The 20,062-nt window shown below is 39.7% G+C and overlaps 1 protein-coding gene and 1 non-coding gene across 2 annotated transcripts; both read left to right on the top strand.

Annotated features, from left to right (window-relative positions):
* Positions 1-1,230: 1,230 nt before the first annotated feature.
* On the top strand, positions 1,231-1,839 carry LOC121979586 (uncharacterized protein Mb2734-like). Its single transcript, XM_042531582.1, has one exon. The coding sequence runs from the start codon at positions 1,231-1,233 to the stop codon at positions 1,837-1,839; it is 609 nt and encodes a 202-aa protein (XP_042387516.1).
* A 17,094-nt stretch (positions 1,840-18,933) lies between these two features.
* LOC121983599 lies at positions 18,934-19,040 on the top strand. Its single transcript, XR_006112632.1, has one exon. It is a non-coding gene; the product is annotated as a small nucleolar RNA R71 (small nucleolar RNA).
* The last annotated feature ends 1,022 nt before the right edge of the window (positions 19,041-20,062 follow it).

Raw genomic sequence — 20,062 nt, 5'->3', positions numbered from 1 at the left:
CAGAGCTACCATTGAAGAAGGTTTGACCAAGAGAAAGTTATTTGGCATAGTCAACCTAATTCAAGCCTTAGATGAGCTTAATTAGCACTTAAGTCTCATGTCTATGTAGTAGGGATATGTAGACTTAATTTAGACTCAATTTCTACTTTTATTTGGGTTGTAATAAAGCCATAAGCTTAAAATGGCTAAGTAGTCTACAGAGGTCTTTACTAAATGGGCTTTCTTTTGGCCTTTTAGGGGTTTTTGGTCACCTTACAACTATAAATAAAGGGGGGTGACAGCCACACATGTATCTTTGACATATTTTTCAATCTAAAGCACGGTGAGGCTCTCACTTGTTGGTTCTTCATTGAATTAGAACTTATCAAGACATTTCCTTGTGGCGTTCAAAGACTTATCAACCTTCATCCCAAGGTTATGGCGTCTACCATCTTCTATACCAAGGTTCATACTTTCCTAAGCATTGGGTCGAGGTCCTTTTCATCAATCTTATCGATTTAGTTATTTCTTTCTTTCTTCTTCCATTCGTTGTGGGTTCTTAAGATATCTTTCTCTTTAGATTCACATCACTTTCCGCCTTTCGGCTTAGAGGCAGAAATATTTTCAGCAATATGAACTTGAGAACTTTGACGAAATAGGCCTTCTACCGCTTGGAGTTCTGTCAGAAGTTCCGCCAACGAATAAACCCTTTTGTTCATGCACTACAAGAAAAACCCTCATAGACATTGGTGGAATAACAACAGTTTTAAGCAAAAATCGATGTCTTTGAGTATTTTACACCGGTTTTTCCAAAAATCGATGTCTATGAGCATAGATTTTCGCTCATAGTCATCGATTTTTTAGCTGATGTCTATGAGCGCCTTTTTTTGTTAATAGACACCGATTTTAATAGCGATTTTTAAAATCCGGTGTTAATGAACCAAAAATAATAATTTAATTTTTCCACCAGCCCAAATTTATAACACTTCACAAAGTTATCTCCAAACCTAAACCAATATCGTAAGCAGGTTTTATTAATGTGAAGCGGGCAGGCAGTGGCAGTCTGGCGTAACCGCGACTCGAACCGTCTGCCACACAACGCCTCTCCTCCTACCTTCCTCTCCCCCCAAACCTAAACCCATTCCCATCGATCTCTATCGCGATGGCATCCACGAAATCCTTTCGCCACCTGCTTCTGCTCCTCGCCGTCGCCCTCCTCTCCCTCTTCCGCCGAGTCGTCGCCGCCGCCCGATGCCTACTCTCCTTCGTCTCCCTGTGCAAGTTGTTTGTTCACCTCTCCTTCCTCCGCTGGGTCTCCGACCCGTCACGCTCGACCTCGGCCACGTGTCGCTGCACATCAGGGGCCCCAACCCCCGTCGTGCCAGCCGGAAGCCTGCCCTCCTCCTCATTCACGGCTTCGGCGGCAACTCAACGTGGCAATGGGAGCGCCAGATCGGGGCCCTATCCCGCTCCTTCGATCTCTATATCCTGGACCTCCTCTTCTTCGATAGATCCCGTTCCTCCTGCGCCGACCGTTCCGTGGGCTACCAGGGGTGGTGCGTCGCGGAGGCGATGCGCCTCCTCGGGGTCGCTCGGTACTCTGTGATGGGGATCAGCTACGGCGGGTTCGTGGCGTTCCGCCTGGCGGAGATGGAGGCGGAGTCAGTGGAGCGCGTGGCGATTCTCACCGCTGGAATCTGCATGTCGCCGGAGCAGTTGAGGGTGATGTCTGCAAAAGAGAAGAGAGACGTGTGCGAGCTGCTGCTGCCGCAGAAGGCGGACGATCTGAGGGCCCTCGTCAACCGGTCCATGTACCGCCCCCAAGTGCTTCACAAAGTTAAAGCACTTCACATTTTCTAAGGCTCTCTTTTCTATAGGGTTATTTAATCTAGTTGTTCTTCCATAATTCATCAAACTAACAAGTTATATGATACACAGGATTCAGTAACTGTTGTAGGATATCCACTTGGTGGAGATACAATCTCTATGACAAAGGGTGTGGTATCACGAATTGAGGTTTGATTTCATGAAATTGTGATCATAAGCTTTTAGTATTTTTTTGGTGAATTTTATATTCTTGCTGAGATTGTTTTATAGATGATAAATTGCTGACTTAAATGTTATCAATTTTAAGTTGGTTGAAAATTTTAGAACATGGTGTCCAAATGAGTTTTTTAATATTAATCACTTTTTTTTTGCTTTTGTTTCAGGTTAGTATGCTCATGGATCCTCTGATCTGCTTGGTATTCAGATTGATGCTGCAATAAACCCTGGTTGGTAACTCAACCTAGTTTCCTTGCTAGAAAGATAGCATTTTATTTTTTAGATAGTTGGATGTTATTGCACCACTTTCTTTGGCAAGGTACAAATATATTCTTGTAAAAGCATATTAATGTTGTCAAAGAAACATACTTGTTTTGCAGGAAACAGTGGTGGTCCTGCCTTCAATGATCGTGGTGAGTGTATTGGTGTGTCATTCTAGGTATTCCTTCTGTTAAATCTGCATTTTATTTTCCCTACTTTATCTATTCCAAACTTTTCAAAAATCTTTTATAGATTAACTTTGTCCCAGAATAATGTTTAATGGAAATGCATCTGAGTACTGCTTTTGCACCTAAATTAGCATTCTACCTTCTTTCATATCTCACTAGATATTTCATTTAGGTTTTCAGATCTGAAGACACTGAAAATATTGGATATGTTATTCCAACCACTGTGGTTTCTCATTTTCTTGATGATTATGAAAGAAATGGAAAGTATACTGGTAAGCTGACATCTGAAAGATTCTATTTTGATAGATCTAGTTCAGAATGATTGTTAGATATAATTATCTAATGTTTTCCACTAGTTTGATTGGAGTTCCTAGCTAATTGATATAGAGAATGCAATACCTCTGATACCTATGGCTATTCTGATTAAGCTGTAAGTATGCTAGTTAGACTACCTGGGTCCACTTCGCATGATTATGACTTGAGTCTTCATAAAGATTTAAATTTATACCTTTGTCAGTTTGGTTGTTGAATTAATTCTTTGTATGTTATTTAAGGTAATATAGGTTTTTTTTTTTCTTCTCACATCATATTGGAGTTATTCACTTTAATAAATGCATGTATAGATTAGGGGTGCAAATGAATCAAATCGAGCCGAATAATATGAAAATATTGATATTTGAGTTCAAACTCAAAAAATATATATGATATTCGAAGCTTGAAAATACAAATAATTTTGTCTCGAGCTCGATTCAAAATAAAATTCGAGCTCGAGTTCGATTTGAATTGATCGAACCTTGATTTGAGCATATTCGAACTATAATTCGAAATGACTTAAATTCGAATTTTGTTCCAATTATTCAAATCTTAATTTGAATATATTTAAGTTAAAATAATGTTAAAATAATTAGAATTCAATTTGAGTTCGGCTCGCGAGCAGCTCGTGAACAATCTAACAAAATATTATGGGTTCGAATTTGGCCTGAAAAAATTATTGAACATGTTGGAGTTCTGCTCGAATTCAATAATTTCGAATACGAATCAAATATTTTTTGAGCTAGCTTGAAAAACTCGCGAATTGGCTTGATTCGTTTGCACCTCTAGTATTGATGTGCGTGTGTGTATCATATTTTTTTTATAAATGACAGTTAGATTTTTTTGATTTTTTTTTGGCAAAATTAGGATTTCCTTCTCTTGGGGTATTACTTCAGAAATTGGAGAATCCAGCATTGCGGGCATGCTTAAAAGTACCTTCTAATGAGGTATTTATGTTGATTTTCTAGAAGTCTGGGTTCTTAATTTTTTTTCCATGTTCTGTAATATATTAAGATCTGATATTACATAGTTTTGGTATATTTTCTACTTTAAACTGAGAGTATCTTGCTTGTAAAACCAAACAATTTGATATACTTGTGTGAAAAATCCGTAAACATGATTCTTTTGGCCTTTGGATGTGTCAAAAGAGTGTTCATGTAATGTTCCTTATGATATTATTATCCTGCTAATGATAATTTGATTCCCACATGTTGAATTTATCGGGTTTGGTTGTCATTTCAAAGCCTCATAGTTAAACACTATCCTATTGCCTAAAAAAAAAATTATATTTGATTACACTTGTTCTTTTGGTCCATTTAATTCCTTTATACATCATCAATATATCAGAATAGTATTTTCTAAAAGCACATTATGCCAATTATTCGTATCTACATCATAATAATATTTTAAAAAAAACACATTACATTAATATCTATTTTCATAAATGAGCCATAGTTAGAAGTTAGAACAATAAGTGATTCAGCTAGAGTCTAGAATAGGTAAATCCTATTTCATTTCTTATAATGTCATATGGTTCCCATTGTCTTTCTCAACCAGTATCTTATAAGCGTGTAAATAAAATTGACTAAACCTGAGTGTCTAAGCGTGCAACTAATGTACATATTTCATCAGGAGCCTTCTCTGCATGTAGCTGTGATGCTTGAACAAGCATCCTACTGCTATTTGCTTTCCATTCCACCAATGTTACGCAAGTATGGTTTTCATCTTGTTTTGTCTGGAAATCATTACTACATTTCTGATCAGGTACTCGATTGCATGTCAAATTCATCTTCATATTGAAACTTGTCCAGATATTTAAAGCATGTTCAAAGTTTTATGTGCTAATTGTAAAACATTCATTCTGTAAAATGTAGAGACAACATGCGATTCGAGCTTACAGGAATGCACTCTTCGTTTAAAGAGAAAATGGTTGGAGTTATATATCTGATCATGTTCACTACAATGTTGGAAGGTTCTCTATGCTTTGTTTGTATATTTGTGCATTTATCTTTGATGCTTTTGACCTTATCTCCTTCCATTTACTTACGAGGTATTCTTTTATTGGAGTTCTTGATTTGGCTATCAAGCATATGCTGGAGGTTTTGGCTTGCAGTCATCTGTCCCTAGCCACACAAAATGTATTCCTTAATGAATTTTCTCATGTTGTCCAAGTACTTCTATAGATTCCTCCTCATGATATTTTTGTTTAGTAGTTCGTAAATCTTAAAATCTTGCTATACCTTGATTCATCAGAGCATGGGAATGAAATTTGAGGTTTGCAATCTTCGACTACCTGTTATCAATATGGCCTCACTCTGTAGCATGTATAATTCTTCTGTTTTTGTTCTTTGCTGTAGTTAAGTAGACCAAATGATACTTTTGTTTGACAGATTAGAACAGTGGATGTATTAACTCAGAAAACTAGGCATTTGAAGGTGAAAAGCGGTGAGATTAGGGAAATGAAAGGCGCAAGAAGAATGGAGCAAGATAGCAAGTTAAACATATTCTGATTCTCATAATTTAATGTAGCCTCAGCTTGATTTTTGACTCAAGATGTTCTACCTTGATGTGTTGTTAAAAGAATGTTCTACCTTGATTCTGATATCTATTAGCTTTTGATGTAAAAAGAATGTGTGTGTATTTTATGGATACTGTTGTAAGAATAATATTTATGTAATTTGTGAATATTTGTGTATTTTATGGATCCTATTGAATGAAGAATATTTGTGTAATTTATGAATATTTGTGTATTTTTTTTTTACTGTGGGTTTTTCACTGTTTCGGAAATCAAATTTGTGTTGTTAAAAAATACTAATATTACATCGGTTTTCCACCGCTGCAAAACCGGTGTCATTAACTAATATTTACATCGGTCGTATACCGCTGCCAAAACTGGTGTTATTAACATATAATATTACATCGATTTTACACCGTTGATGAAACGGTGTCCTTAAGTGATACTACACCAGTTAATAACCGATTCGAACACCGGTGTCGTTAAGTGATACTACACCGGTTTTAACCCGATGTCTAAAATGGCAGACCTTTTACATCGCCTTCATAGACATCGGTCGAAAATGTAATAGACACCAGTGGAAAACCGATGTCTATGAGGGTTTTTGTTGTAGTGATGTTATAGTTTAGGCGAAACTGGTCAAAACTCTTGGGCAGCGTTTGGATAATGATATCGACCTGGGTTTCCCCATCGATTTCAGCTCCAAGGACTTCCATCTCATTCAAATGAGCCGTCATCTTGAGGATATGATCCCTTACGGGTGTCCTCTCAGTCATGGTGGTCGTCATTAAGTTTCTCATGGCCTCCTACCTGGCAGCTCGATTCTAGTGTCTGAAGAGTTCCTTAAGATTGAACATCATGTCATAGGCAATGGGTAGGGCTTGATGCTGAAGTTGCAGCACATTTTGTTAGGACCTTCGGACGCGGCTAGAGAGGGGGGTGTGAATAGCCGACCCCAAATTCACGTTTCTTCCTACAATTTTAGTTAGCGCAGCGGAAATAAAAGATAGAAATGAAACAGGAGAATATCAAACCTCAAACGCGACGATATAACGAGGTTCGGAGATGATACTCCTACTCCTCGACGTGTCCGTAAGGTGGATGAATCCTATCAATCCGTCGGTGGATGAGACCCCAGAAAATCAGCTAATAAAAACTCCTTCTGGGTGGAGAAACCTCGCCACAATCTCTCTTGCAACAGCAAGATCGGAGTACAAAGATAAAGCAAGAAGCCAAGAACAATATGAATGTAAAAACACTAGTTTGCTTGCCTTCTCGTCGACTGGTGATGAAGCAACCACTTCACGGATGCCAACAACAGCAGCAACTGATCAGTTGGAGTCCAGCCGAGGGAAGCTCACACGAAGCTTCAGCAGTGGAGAGCTCAGCAAAGCTCAGATCGCAGGAGCAAGAAGTTAGCTACACTTTATCACCTTCTTTTTTTTTGTAGAGGCCTTCAACCTCGATTTATATACTGAACCTGCGAAGAAGACAAAGAAGACACTGAAATCTAGCCGTTGTGACTCAACGGCTAGGCCTGGACTGATCAGGCTATAGGTGGATCGGTCCAAGAAATCCCTGATCGGTCTGTGGACCGATCAGCCTATAGGTGGATCGGTCCACAGACCGATCCCCCTATTGTTTTCTGAATCCATCGCTTCTATCTGATCGGTCACCAGACCGATCAGATAACCCACAGAAAGCTGCTGTGTGGTTACTGATCGGTCACGAGACCGATCAGATAACTAAGGTATCACTGGATCGGTCGACAAACCGATCCAGACAACCAAAGTATCACTGGATCGGTCAACAGACCGATCCAATGCCTCTGTTGGTTTTAGAGCTTCCCAACCCTAAACCTTAAAGCCTTTCTAGTCTAGAGAACGAGCTACTGATCCCTCTCTGACCCAGTCCGGAGAACGAGCTACCGAGGCCTCTCCGACTTCGTCCGGTCCAGAGAACGAGCTACCGAGCCCTCTCTGACCTAGTCCGGAGAACGAGCTACCGAGCCCTCTCCGACTCCATCCAGTCCAGAGAACGAGCTACCGAGCCCTCTCTGACTTCCACGTCCGGTCCAGAGAACGAGCTACCGAGCCCTCTCTGACCTAGTCCAGAGAACAAGCTACCGAGCCCTCTCCGACTCCCACGTCCGGTCCAGAGAACGAGCTACCGAGCCCTCTCTGACCTAGTCCAGAGAACAAGCTACCGAGCCCTCTCTGACCTAGTCCAGAGAACGAGCTATCGAGCCCTCTCCGACTCCCACGTCCGGTTCAAAGAACGAGCTACCGAGCCCTCTCGGACCTAGTCCGGAGAACGAGCTACCGAGCCCTCTCCGACTTCGTCTGGTCCAGAGAATGAGCTACCGAGCTCCCGACGAACTCACCTCTTCTGCCGTCCAGGCAGGCATGTAGTAGAGTAAATCCAAATCATACCAAAACTCCATCCAACGGAAAGATTTCCATACAATATCCATATGTAAAGTCCAAAACAAAACTAAAACAAAGTCTGATAGCGGAAAACTAAAATAAAACAACAACTCAAAAACCAGCAGAGGAGTAGCACTACGTGCTGTGGGGACCAGCGACTGGAACTCCCTCCTGACAGCATCAACCTGAAAATAACAACAATGGAGGCGGGGTGAGTCCAACACTCAGCAGGTACAATTGATATGCAAAGAAGAAACCTCTGCTCCCCCTTGACCTAATGGAGCGGACTATCGCACAGCATGCAATCATGCAAATGATGCATGGCAATAACCATATAAACATCTTGACCTAATCCATATATATAAAAAAATGCATCATAGGTCAACGAATCAAAACAATCCAAAGGTACACAGAAGGTATAAAACCTAGGTCCTGAACATGGTAAAGCATGGTATACCACTACCCCTATAAGCATGTATAAGCAGGTAAAATTTACATGAGATGCAAACCAATCAAGCATGTACCAAGATTTGGGTAGTGATTAACCGAAACAGATAAGAACACAATTAATGCAACATGTTAATTTCATTACTAAGCATATCAAAGACAAAAAGTCAAAAGTACCCGCCTCCTTTCATCATCCACCTACTTTCCGCAGCACAGAATCTCCTCTCTTGGATTCTTCCCTACCATTCTCAATTCAAGCCAGCATCCAAAACTCACCTCACTGATCTCAACCATACATACCCAATTCTGTGCCAAATCCCTTCCTCCCAAGGCTCGGAAGGCTCGGCAGTGTCTCCATATTTGGACTTTTTCCGAATCAGGTCAACTCAAGTCGGGTCAACCAGGTCAACCTTGACCAAAGGTTGCACCCACCATCTCCCAAGTTTGTATTCTTGTCAAACATCAAAATACAACTTTTCTATTCTCGTCAAACATCAAAATACAACTTGAGTCAAGTCAACTCGAGTCGGGTCACCCAGGTCAGCCTTGACCTAAGGTTGCACCAACAATCTCCCCCTTTTTGATGTTTGACAAAAACCATAATCAAGTTAGGTTAACCCGATAACCTAACTTAGGTTTTCCAATAGTTCTCCAATGTTCTTCATTGAACATTCTCTGAACATTCTCCCCAAGGTCAGCCTTGACCTAAGGTTGCACCAACAATCTCCCCCTTTTTGATGTTTGACAAAAATCATAATCAAGTTAGGTTAACCCGATAACCTAACTTAGGTTTTCCAATAGTTCTCCAATGTTCTTCCTTGAACATTCTCTGAACATTCTCCCCAAACTCCAATGTTCTTCCTTGAACATTATCTGGACATTCTCCCCCTTTTTGACACACATCAAAAAGAGTGAATCAAGGTCAAGAGTTTCTTCCTAATGAAAGTCTCATACCTTTCATTGAAACCCTTAATTTCCCCCTTGATACTAAAATCAACAATCAACTTAGTGATAATCACTTATCAAAAAAAAACTTGACGAGCAAAAATTCCCCCTAAAAGTCAACTCCCCCTTGACCATTAGGTAAAACTCCCCCTAAAGGTCAACTCCTCCTTGACCATTGCACCAACAATGTCTTGGAGAGTTTCAACCTTTTAGAAATCTAAAGCACCAACTTCCATAGCTGAAATTTCAGATAACAGTCGAAAATCTGCATTTTGGCACGCTCGGATCGGTCACCAGACCGATCAGAACTCCACTGGATCGGTCACCAGACCTATCCACACTGCCCTGGATCGGTCCAATGACCGATCCAGACTTCCCTAGACCGATCAGGATCTTCTCTGATCGGTCCACAATTCTCTGATAAGAATTTCTGATTTTTCTCCCGAAATTCAGAAACCCCTAAAAAATTACAAAAAATTCCAAAAATTGTAAAATTTTGAGGATACATTCCTCATAACATATATTATCATGGAAAAATAGTTTTCTATGAAAATAACTTCCATTTTTAAATCTTGATACAAAGTTCGAAAGACTTTGAAATAGCTCAAGGTTAATCCATCTTTGTATCAACTTGCTCAATGATGAATGCTATCACTAGAAAAGCTTCATCAAGGTTTTTCAAATCAATTTTGAAATGATCTTAAACCATTCAATTTAGGACCACAATCTTAGGGCTAAATGTATATGACTTGTACACAAGTTTTCCCTACGATCCTCAAATTCAAATTAGGCTCATCTAGGTACAAGAACTATGCACCTTGATCCTAACTCATAATCCTAATATCTCACACACATCTAAGGTGTATCAAACACATCCAAGTCAATTTTGATGTGAGATATGGGTTTAGGTCATCCTAAGCTAAGTTCTCTTGCATTTTTTAAACAACAATTAGATCTCCATATCAAATTGTGTTTTTATCCTTAAATCAATTTAATTGATCATAAATGCAAGAGATGATGACATGACATAAAATAATATCATAAGTGGAAATATGTGCCATGTCATGATGTCATGGCATAAAGTATGAAACTTAAATAAGGCATGGCATATAACTAACTTAAGTATTATCATGACATTTCAAATGATAATAAGTTAAATATGATGTCATGACATGGCATATGACAAACAATATATGGCAAATAACATATAAAGGTATAGAAAATACCTAATTCTAGCCTTAGTTGCCATTTTTGATAATTTTGATCATTTTACCATAAAGTCTATATTCCTAAGTGTAATAGACCTAAAATCATATACTAAAGATTTTTAGATCACTATGTGCCAATTAGATTGACCCTAGAAAACTCCTCACATGTGGTTGACACATCCTAATCACCTTACGAATAATTTTTAATTTCATTTTCAAGGCTTGATTACACCTTGAAAATTCCTAAAATGCCACATTTTGCCATGAGTAGGTTAACTACCTATCCAATTAAGGTTGGCACACCCTAAACCATCTAGCGTGAAGGAATCACGCTCCTAGGAACCCAATACCTATTTGAGCTCATTGGGTTCACTAAATATTCACTAGGGATGACTTCCCTAGCAACCCTCCTAATGACCCTCCTAGGCTTTAAAGCCTTGGTTATTTGGGATTCATCAAGATCAACTCTAGGGGTGACTCCCCTTGTGACCTTGGTGATGGTCTTCTTAGCCCTAGGTCTTGTTCCATAATCGAATGGAACATTATGATAAGCGGGCTTGACCACTTGAGATTTAGGTTTGTGACCCAAACCTCTCATGTCCTTGGGCTTTGATTTTTGACCCTTAGACCCTAGAGTTGACTTCTCCAAATTCTTAAGAGTCTTTTTTAAAGTGTCAAGTCTTGACCTCAAGACTTGATTTTCCTTCTTTAATACCTCAAGCTTTAATTTTCCATTTTTCTTTGAGGTATTCCTAGGCATATGTCTAGTTGTTTTGGGATTCCTATCTAGGTTTTCCTTAACCTTAGATTAACTCTAGGGTTGGCATTTCTAGCATTGTCCTTATCTAGGCTAACATGTTTGGCACCTAAGCACATGTATCGGTTTCTATGGTTATCATGCTTATCATTATTGACAATTGCAATAAAACTACTAGCATGTGTCTTATTAGAATTGCAAGAATGTGCCTTAAAGGATACCTTAGGGTTTGCCTTAGCTCCCCCCATAGATGTGCTTGGTCTCTTGTCCTTGTGAGGTTGTCTCCCCTTTGAACATTGACTCCTATAATTTCCCCTTTGCTTGCATTGGAAGCACACCACGTGCTCCTTGCCCTTGCGTATCGGGACTCCGACTTCCTTGACTTTTGGTGCCGGTGGAGTCTTCCTAATCCTCTTTGGACATTTACTTTTGTAATGCCCATATTCCCTACACTCAAAGCACATTATATGTAATTTACTTGAAATTAAGTTGCTTAAGTTACCTAGGGTTGAGGATAGATATAAGCTCTCTCCTTCATCCCTTCCGGAGGTAGAGGCTTCTTCTTCTTGCTCCAGTCTTGAAGAAGAACTCTCCTCCTCTTCTTCCTTAGATGTTGAGTAGCCCTCAACTTCTAATTCCATACCTCCATGATGTGAGCTACTTGGCTCACTTGACTACTCTTCATGACTTGAATTGGAGCTCTCCTCATGGAACTTAGCCAAGTTGTTCCACAACTCCTTGGCATTGTTGTATCCACCTATCTTACACAAGATATCATTAGGTAATGAAAATTCAAAGATTTTCGTTACCTCGTCGTTGATTATGGATTGGTGGATTTGTTCCTTCATCCACTTCTTCTTCTCGAGAGGTTCTCCTTCTTTATCCACCGGAAGAATAAAACCTACTTGTACACAATTCCAATTTACTAGGTTAGTCATAAGAAATTACTTTATTCTTACCTTCCAATACGCGAAGTCGTCGCGATCGTAGAAGGGTGGAATCGTGACGTCTTCTCCAAGTTGATCCATTCTCTAGCTCGTGCTCCCCCAGGTGTTAATCCGACGAAGAGCGACCTCGCTCTGATACCACTTGTTAGGACCTTCGGATGCGGCTAGAGAGGGGGGGGTGTGAATAGCCGACCCCAAATTCACGTTTCTTCCTACAATTTTAGTTAGCACAGTGGAAATAAAAGATAGAAATGAAACAGGAGAATATAGAACCTCAAACGTGACGATATAACGAGGTTCGGAGATGATACTCCTACTCCTCGGCGTGTCCGTAAGGTGGACGAATCCTATCAATCCGTCAGTGGATGAGACCCCGGAAAACCGGCTAATAAAAACTCCTTCTGGGTGGAGAAACCTCGCCACAATCTCTCTTGCAACAGCAAGATTGGAGTACAAAGATAAAGCAAGAAGCCAAGAACAATATGAATGTAAAAACACTAGTTTGCTTGCCTTCTCGTCGACTGGTGATGAAGCAACCACTTCACGGATGCCAACAACAGCAGCAACTGATCAGTTGGAGTCCAGCCGAGGGAAGCTCACACGAAGCTTCAGCAGTGGAGAGCTCAGCAAAGCTCAGATCGTAGGAGCAAGAAGTCAGCTACACTTTATCACCTTCTTTTTTTTGTAGAGGCCTTCAACCTCGATTTATATACTGAACCTGCGAAGAAGACACAGAAATCTAGCCGTTGTGACTCAACGGCTAGGCCTGGACCGATCAGACTATGGCCTGATCAGTCCAGGAAATCCCTGATCGGTCTGTGGACCGATCAGCCTATAGGTGGATCGGTCCACAGACCGATCCCCCTATTGTTTTCTGAATCCATCGCTTCTATCTGATCGGTCACCAGACCGATCAGATAACCCACAGAAAGCTGTTGTGTGGTTACTGATCGGTCACGAGACCGATCAGATAACCAAGGTATCACTGGATCGGTCGACAGACCGATCCAGACAGCCAAAGTATCACTGGATCGGTCAACAGACCGATCCAATGCCTCTGTTGGTTTTAGAGCTTCCCAGCCCTAAACCTTAAAGCCTTTCTAGTCTAGAGAATGAGCTACCGAGCCCTCTCTGACCCAGTCCGGAGAACGAGCTACCGAGCCCTCTCCGACTTCGTCCGGTCCAGAGAACGAGCTACCGAGCCCTCTCTGACCTAGTCCGGAGAACGAGCTACCGAGCCCTCTCCGACTCCATCCAGTCCAGAGAACGAGCTACCGAGCCCTCTCCGACTTCCACGTCCGGTCCAGAGAACGAGCTACCGAGCCCTCTCTGACCTAGTCCAGAAAATGAGCTACCGAGCCCTCTCCGACTCCCACGTCCGGTCCAAAGAACGAGCTACCGAGCTCTCTCCGACTTCGTCCGGTCTAGAGAACGAGCTACCGAGCCCTCTCTGACCTAGTCCGGAGAACGAGCTACCGAGCCCTCTCCAACTTCGTCCGGTCCAGAGAACGAGCTACCGAGCCCTCTCTGACCTAGTCCGGAGAACGAGCTACTGAGCCCTCTCCGACTTCGTCCTAGTCCAGAGAACGAGCTACCGTGCCCTCTCTGACCTCGTGTGCCAAGATTCCATGCTTGGACTTTTTCCCGTGCCAAGCTCCCTGCTTGGACTTTTTCGTGCCAAGTCTCTATACTTGGACTTTTCCTGTGCCAAGTCTCCATACTTGGACTTTTTCCTGTGCCAAGCTCCCTGCTTGGACTTTTCCATGCCAAGTCTCCATACTTGGACTTTTCCCGTGCCAAGCTCCCTGCTTGGACTTTTCCATGCCAAGTCTCCATACTTGGACTTTTCCCGAATCAGGTCAACTCAAGTCGGGTCAAGCAGGTCAACCTTGACCAAAGGTTGCACCCACAATCTCCCAAGTTTGTATTCTTGTCAAACATCAAAATACAACTTTTCTATTCTCGTCAAACATCAAAATACAACTCGAGTCAAGTCAACTCGAGTCGGGTCACCCAGGTCAGCCTTGACCTAAGGTTGCACCAACACATTTGACATAAAAGCCAAAATGTAACACCGTGCCATCTCATCTGCCTTGACTCATTTCCTATGTCTCTCTATCTCCTCTTCACTAGAATCCTTATCAAACATGCTAGGACAGACTTCAAGAAGTATGAACTTATATTCTTCAGCAGTTAAGACAATGTCCAAGTTTCATTTCCAATCAATATAATTTGGACCAGTAAATTTGTTTTCTTTTAAAATAACAGAAAGAGGATTGAAAGCCATTTTGAAATCCTGAGAATCACAAAATAAAATATTTGGTCAAAACTTTAGAATTTAAAATAATATTGATTTCTCAAACAATATAATTTAAATTCACCAACATCTCAAAACACCGTGAATTTCGTATGCCATGATAGTGTGGAGGTATACTAATTCAAACATTCGTAAGAGGAGGTTTTACCCATTAATTTTTTATTATCTTGTCAACCTAACTTTATGACAAATAAAATTAATTGTTGGTTCATCTTCGGTCACACAAATAATAACAGTGACTCCGATGGGGAGGATACTATTAAATGTGCCTAAGTATATACCATTACTTGATACTTAGTCCATTAATTAGGATTGTGGATTGTGCTCCTTCAGATGGAGAAGATCACATATACCTAAATAATTTCTTATAATCATCCATAGAGGAAGTTTAATCTAGTGATCTGCAAACAAACTCATCTGATATGGAGGAAGGCACCGAAAGCCAACGCGCAAGTTTGAATGCATCACTTACAAACCAGTAATGGAGCCCATGGAATTTATTTAAATAATCTCTCTCCTACTTAGTTATTTAAATTGAGGAATTTTAACATGCACACACATCACAGCACATAAAAATAACATAATCACAGCACACACAAACAACATATAAAGGCAATAAATATGAAAATAAATTTCCAACTATTATGGACTCATCCAACGCTGCCCTCCAATATGCCGCCAATGGATCAAGCTGTCGCGTATCTCGCTTCCTTCTCCGCCGCGCCTTTGGTCCTCAAAATAGCACCACGCATAGCAAGGATACAAGCCGCAACAAAAAGAAATAAAAATTTTCATTTATCGATCTTATATTCCACAAAGGAATTTACATGTAATCTACATTGACCAAAATGTAAAAATAATAATAATACGGTAACCGGCCGTATTTAATTATTACAATCATGAACACAAAACAATCTTGACATGCTCGAGAGTTCAAATCACACACAAACACACAAAACCATAATAGTTGGACTTAGGACGCCTGTAACCACAGAGTTAATCTTTCTTGCACATCCTGCTATTATTCGGCCTAAACTTATATATGAGCAGTGCATAATTTAACCGAAAACCAATCACACAAAACCAGAAAACTTGCTCTGATACCACTTGAAGGCGCTGAAATTCCGTTCTGTTTCAATTTCCCTGTACAAAAAATTATACAAGAATAGAACTTTTCCTAGCAACCCGCATGTTCGATCAAACATGTGTTTGATCAATCAAGCAAGTTCTTGAATGATCAAAGCATACCTTGATCGAAGTACAAGATCGTTGGCCTCTTGTGTTGGTATTCAAAATCGATACAAAGAAAACTAGCTAATTATGCAATGGAATTAAATAACTAATTATATCTTTCTTCGTAGCTAAAGACCTCTTAATCTTCTGCCATATTTCTCTCCTCTTCTTGGGCGTCGTATGGGCGACGATCTACCAAGACAAAACCACCCTTCTTCTCTTCTCTTCCAAACCCATCGGCCGCAAAAGGAGGATGTGACACCTTCTAATCTTCTTCCTCTTCTTCCTCTTCTTCAAGCCGCCGTCCACCAAGAGAGAAGGAGCACTAGCCCTAAGCAAGGAGGAGGGGGGCGCCGGCCCTAAGCAAAGAGAAGAGGAGGGGCGCCAGCCATAATGAGGGAGGAGGTCAGGGGTGTCGACCACCAGGGAGGGGCGCCGACCCTAGACAAGGGAGAGAAGAGAATTGTGGAAATTAGGTTTTAGGGGGCACCACCTACTCCTTTTATAACCTTTGTCGTCGGTTACAAAGAAAGAAAAATAACAGAATTCTGTTTAGAAAAAATTTCCCTTTCTATAACCTTGCCGCTGACCCTAGGAGGATGGAGAAAATCAAACCAAAACCAAGTTAAACCAAACCAAGTTAAACTAAACCAAGTTAAACCAAACCAAGTTATGGATGGGTGGATGTGAGGCTTTATATAGAGGCTACAACAAGGACCTAGAGGAGGAATTGGTTTAGGCCTCCTGATGGGCTTGGGCTTCTTGTGTTCGGCCCGAACACCCAACCCAAGTCCATCAATAATAACTCATACCACTAAAGGGTTATTATTGAACTACCGCACCAATCCTATATTACAATATGGGCTCCTTCTTATCATGAGTGTGTTAATCTCCTTGTATTTAAGATATCGTATGCCCGTTAATTAATTGAGTTACTGACAGCTCAATTAATTAACATCTGATTCCAAGAGTAGTACCACTCAACTTTATTATCATGCTGGACTAAGTCCACCTGCAGGGTTTACATGATAATCCTTATAAGCTCCTCAAGGGGGCATCATCAGCCTAAATAATTAGGACACAGATTCCTTCTATAATCAACAACACACCATATAAATAATACTATCTCCCAACTCATCGACCCTATTGATTTAACAAATAAATCTCACCCATTGATAAATTAAAGAAATAAATACTAAGTATATGTGCTTGTTATTATATAGGGATTAAGAGGATGCACATCCATAATAACAGAGGTTCTATTCTTTTACGTAGTCAGTACAAATCGAACAACCTCAAACGGTCATGCTCAATACACACATAGTGTACTAGTGTAATTTTATAGTCAAGATAAACTAATACCAAATTACACTACAACTGTTCCAATGATTTGTCCCTATCCATCTTGGTTGTGAGCTACTATTTATAATTTATAAGGAACTGATAACATGATCTTCTGTGTGGCACCACACACCATGTTATCTACAATATAAATTAAATGGACAACTACATTGACATATATAAAATGCAAATATTTGACCAAAGTGATTCTCATTTCAAAATACTTCAAAATAGATATTCATACAAAAGCTAGGCTTATAGTATACATCCCAACACTTCCAATGCTTGTCGGATCGTGTTCCTCATCCGACGGCCTCCCATGAGGATGGAAATTCCAATCCTCTAATTTGTAAGTGTCCACCCCATTGCAAACACTCACAAAAAGAGAAGAAAAATGGTTAGAAGAATTAGTCAAATAATACTCTAACCTTTCCTTACCAATTACCAATGAAAGCTTATGATTTTTCACATCAATTATTGCTTCAACTGTTGCAAGGAAGGGTCTTCCTAATATGATTGGAATTTTCAGGTCTTCATCCATGTCAAGTACCACAAAATCTGTGGGAATAATACTCTCTCTAACTTCTACCGCCACATCTTCCACAATACCTATTAGGTACCTACAAGAATGATCAGCTAATTGCAGTGTCATGGTTGTAAGTTTAAAGTTTTTGAGACCTAACTTATTACAAATTGAATAAGGAATGAGGCTAACACTTGTCCCCAAATCACAAAAAGCTTTTTCTATAAATTCAGTTCCTATAGTGCAAGGAATATAAAAGCTTCCTGGATCTTTGAGTTTCGGGGAAGTGTTCTTCTCAATCAAAGCGCTACATTCCTCAGTTAGAGCTATAGTCTCGACATCTCCTTTCTTTCTCTTATTGGACAAGATGTCCTTCAAAAATTTGACAAACTTCGACATTTGTTGAATGACATCAATCAAAGGAACTTCAACACAAATGTCTTTAACTTTCTCAAGAACTCTGCCGAACTCTTCATCTTTCTTTAACATGATCAATCTTTGAGGAAAAGGGGTTGCTTGACTTTGTGAGTAAAGTGGAAAAGTCTCTTCAACCTTTTTGGTATTCTCCTCTTCTTCTTGAATTTGAATTGGGTCAGGAGTTAAAGGAGCTCTTCTTTAATTTTCATCCCTTTTAGAGCAGTCATTTGGGGATCTCCCAAAGTCCGTCCGCTCCTAAACTCAATTCTATTGCAGTGCTCTATTGGATTAACATCAGACTTTCTAGGAAATTAGCCAAGTGTTCTTGAAGGTGATGAAGCAATCTGGGCAATTGGGCTATCTTAGATCTTTTGATGTTTGTCAGAATTATCCATTCTCTGAGTCAACAACTTAATTTCCTGCTTCATTTCATTTTGATTGGAAATAACTTCTTCAAGCCTTTTCTCTAATTTAGAAAGTTGATAATTCTGAGAAGACTGTTATTGTTAAAAGTTTTGTTGTCCAGATTGGAAATTTGGTCTAGTCCCCGTGGATGGTCCTTGCGCTTGATTGTTATGATAAGAAAAGTTGGGATGATTTTTCCACCCAGGGTTGTATGTGTTTGAAAATGGATTGTTCTGTCTTTGATTATAACTCATGATAGCATCACATTGTTCCAATTGATTAATTTATGCAGAAATAGCTCCCAAAGGACATGAGTCTTGGGTATGATCAGAACTTCCACAAGTTTCACAACAACATACTATAGCATTGATCGTGCTAGTATTTTCTCCCATATTTTCCAACTTCTTTGTAAGAGCATCCATTTTTGCGGACATCATAGTAATTGCATCCACATCAAATTTTCCTGATACTTTAGTTGGGTTTGAAAAGGAATAGCCTCCACTTCTTTTTGTGGCCCACTGATGATGGTTTTGTGCTACACTTTCAATGATATCTTCGAATTTATCCAAACTTTTATTCATAAGTGCCCCTCCAGCAGCAGAATCTAAGGACACCTTAGTATGATAATTGATGTCGTTATAAAATGTATGCAACACTAGCCATTTCTCCAATCCATGATGTGGGCATTGTCTGAGCATATTATTGTATCTATCTCATGCTTTGAATAAAGATTCTGAGTCTGACTGTCTGAAGCTTGCAATAAGATTTCTCATATGAGATGTCTTGCTTGGAGGATAGAATTTATCAAGGAATTGTTGCTCACATAGTTCCCAAGTGATAATGCTATTTGTTGATAGTGAATTTAACCATTGCTTGTCTCTATCTCTTAAAGAAAATTCAAACAATAATAGTCTCACAGCTTTAGATGGAACACCATTCATCTTCATCATTCCACAGATTTCATAAAAAACTTCCAAGTGTTGATTAGGATCTTCATGTGGTCCACCCCCAAATTGATTCTGTTGGACCATACTAATTATCACATGCTTGATCTCAAAATTATTAACTTCAACAAAGAGTCTTGTAATGCTAGAACGAAATCCTCTAACATAAGGTGCTGCGTAATCTTTAAGCGGTTTGTTTGTCATATTTGAATGTACTTGTTCTTCTGAATGTCTTTGTGAGGTTCTCCTTTTATGAAAGGTTCTATCAATTTCGGGATCAAAAGGTAATAGATCACCTATGAAGTTAGATCTTCGTATACAAGAACAAAATACAGAATTTGATTCACAAACAAAAAGAATAAAAGAATGCAAAGAAAAATTAAAGAATAGAATTACAAAACTAGTTACAAGTTAGATGTGAGAAAAATAAAGAAAAGTTTAGTATAACTCAAATGATAATCTCTAATGTTATAGACGCAGTCCTCGGCAACGGCGCCGAAAACTTGTTACGTCACCGCAAGTGCACTGTTACGTCGTCAGTAATATAAAAGATATCATATCCACAAGGACTGGTTATAACCACTAAAGATATCTCAAAGAGAATTAGCTAAACAATCAACTAGGAATCACACGCACTAAGAAGCAACTTGAAAATGGAAATAGAAGAGTAATGCGGAAACTAGGTTTTATGAAAATTCAAGGAGATTTGATTTCTTTGTGATACTTATCAATGTAATATGATTTTACGAATTATATCCTCAATTGTCATGTATTCGTATAAAGTCATCGGTTATCTCCTACAGAAAACACCGACAAGAGACTTATATTTATACTTTAAGCAACTAAATAGTCAT

The sequence above is a fragment of the Zingiber officinale genome, chromosome 5A (genome assembly GCF_018446385.1).
Source record: "Zingiber officinale cultivar Zhangliang chromosome 5A, Zo_v1.1, whole genome shotgun sequence".
NCBI classification, from domain to species: Eukaryota; Viridiplantae; Streptophyta; class Magnoliopsida; order Zingiberales; family Zingiberaceae; genus Zingiber; species Zingiber officinale.
Note: the sequence above shows the minus strand (reverse complement) of the source record. Positions and strands in the feature narration are given on the sequence as shown.

Coding starts and splice junctions, on each gene's coding strand:
- LOC121979586 (XM_042531582.1), top strand. CDS start 1,231: ATGCCTACTCTCCTTCGTCTCCCTGTGCAAGTTGTTTGTTCACCTCTC.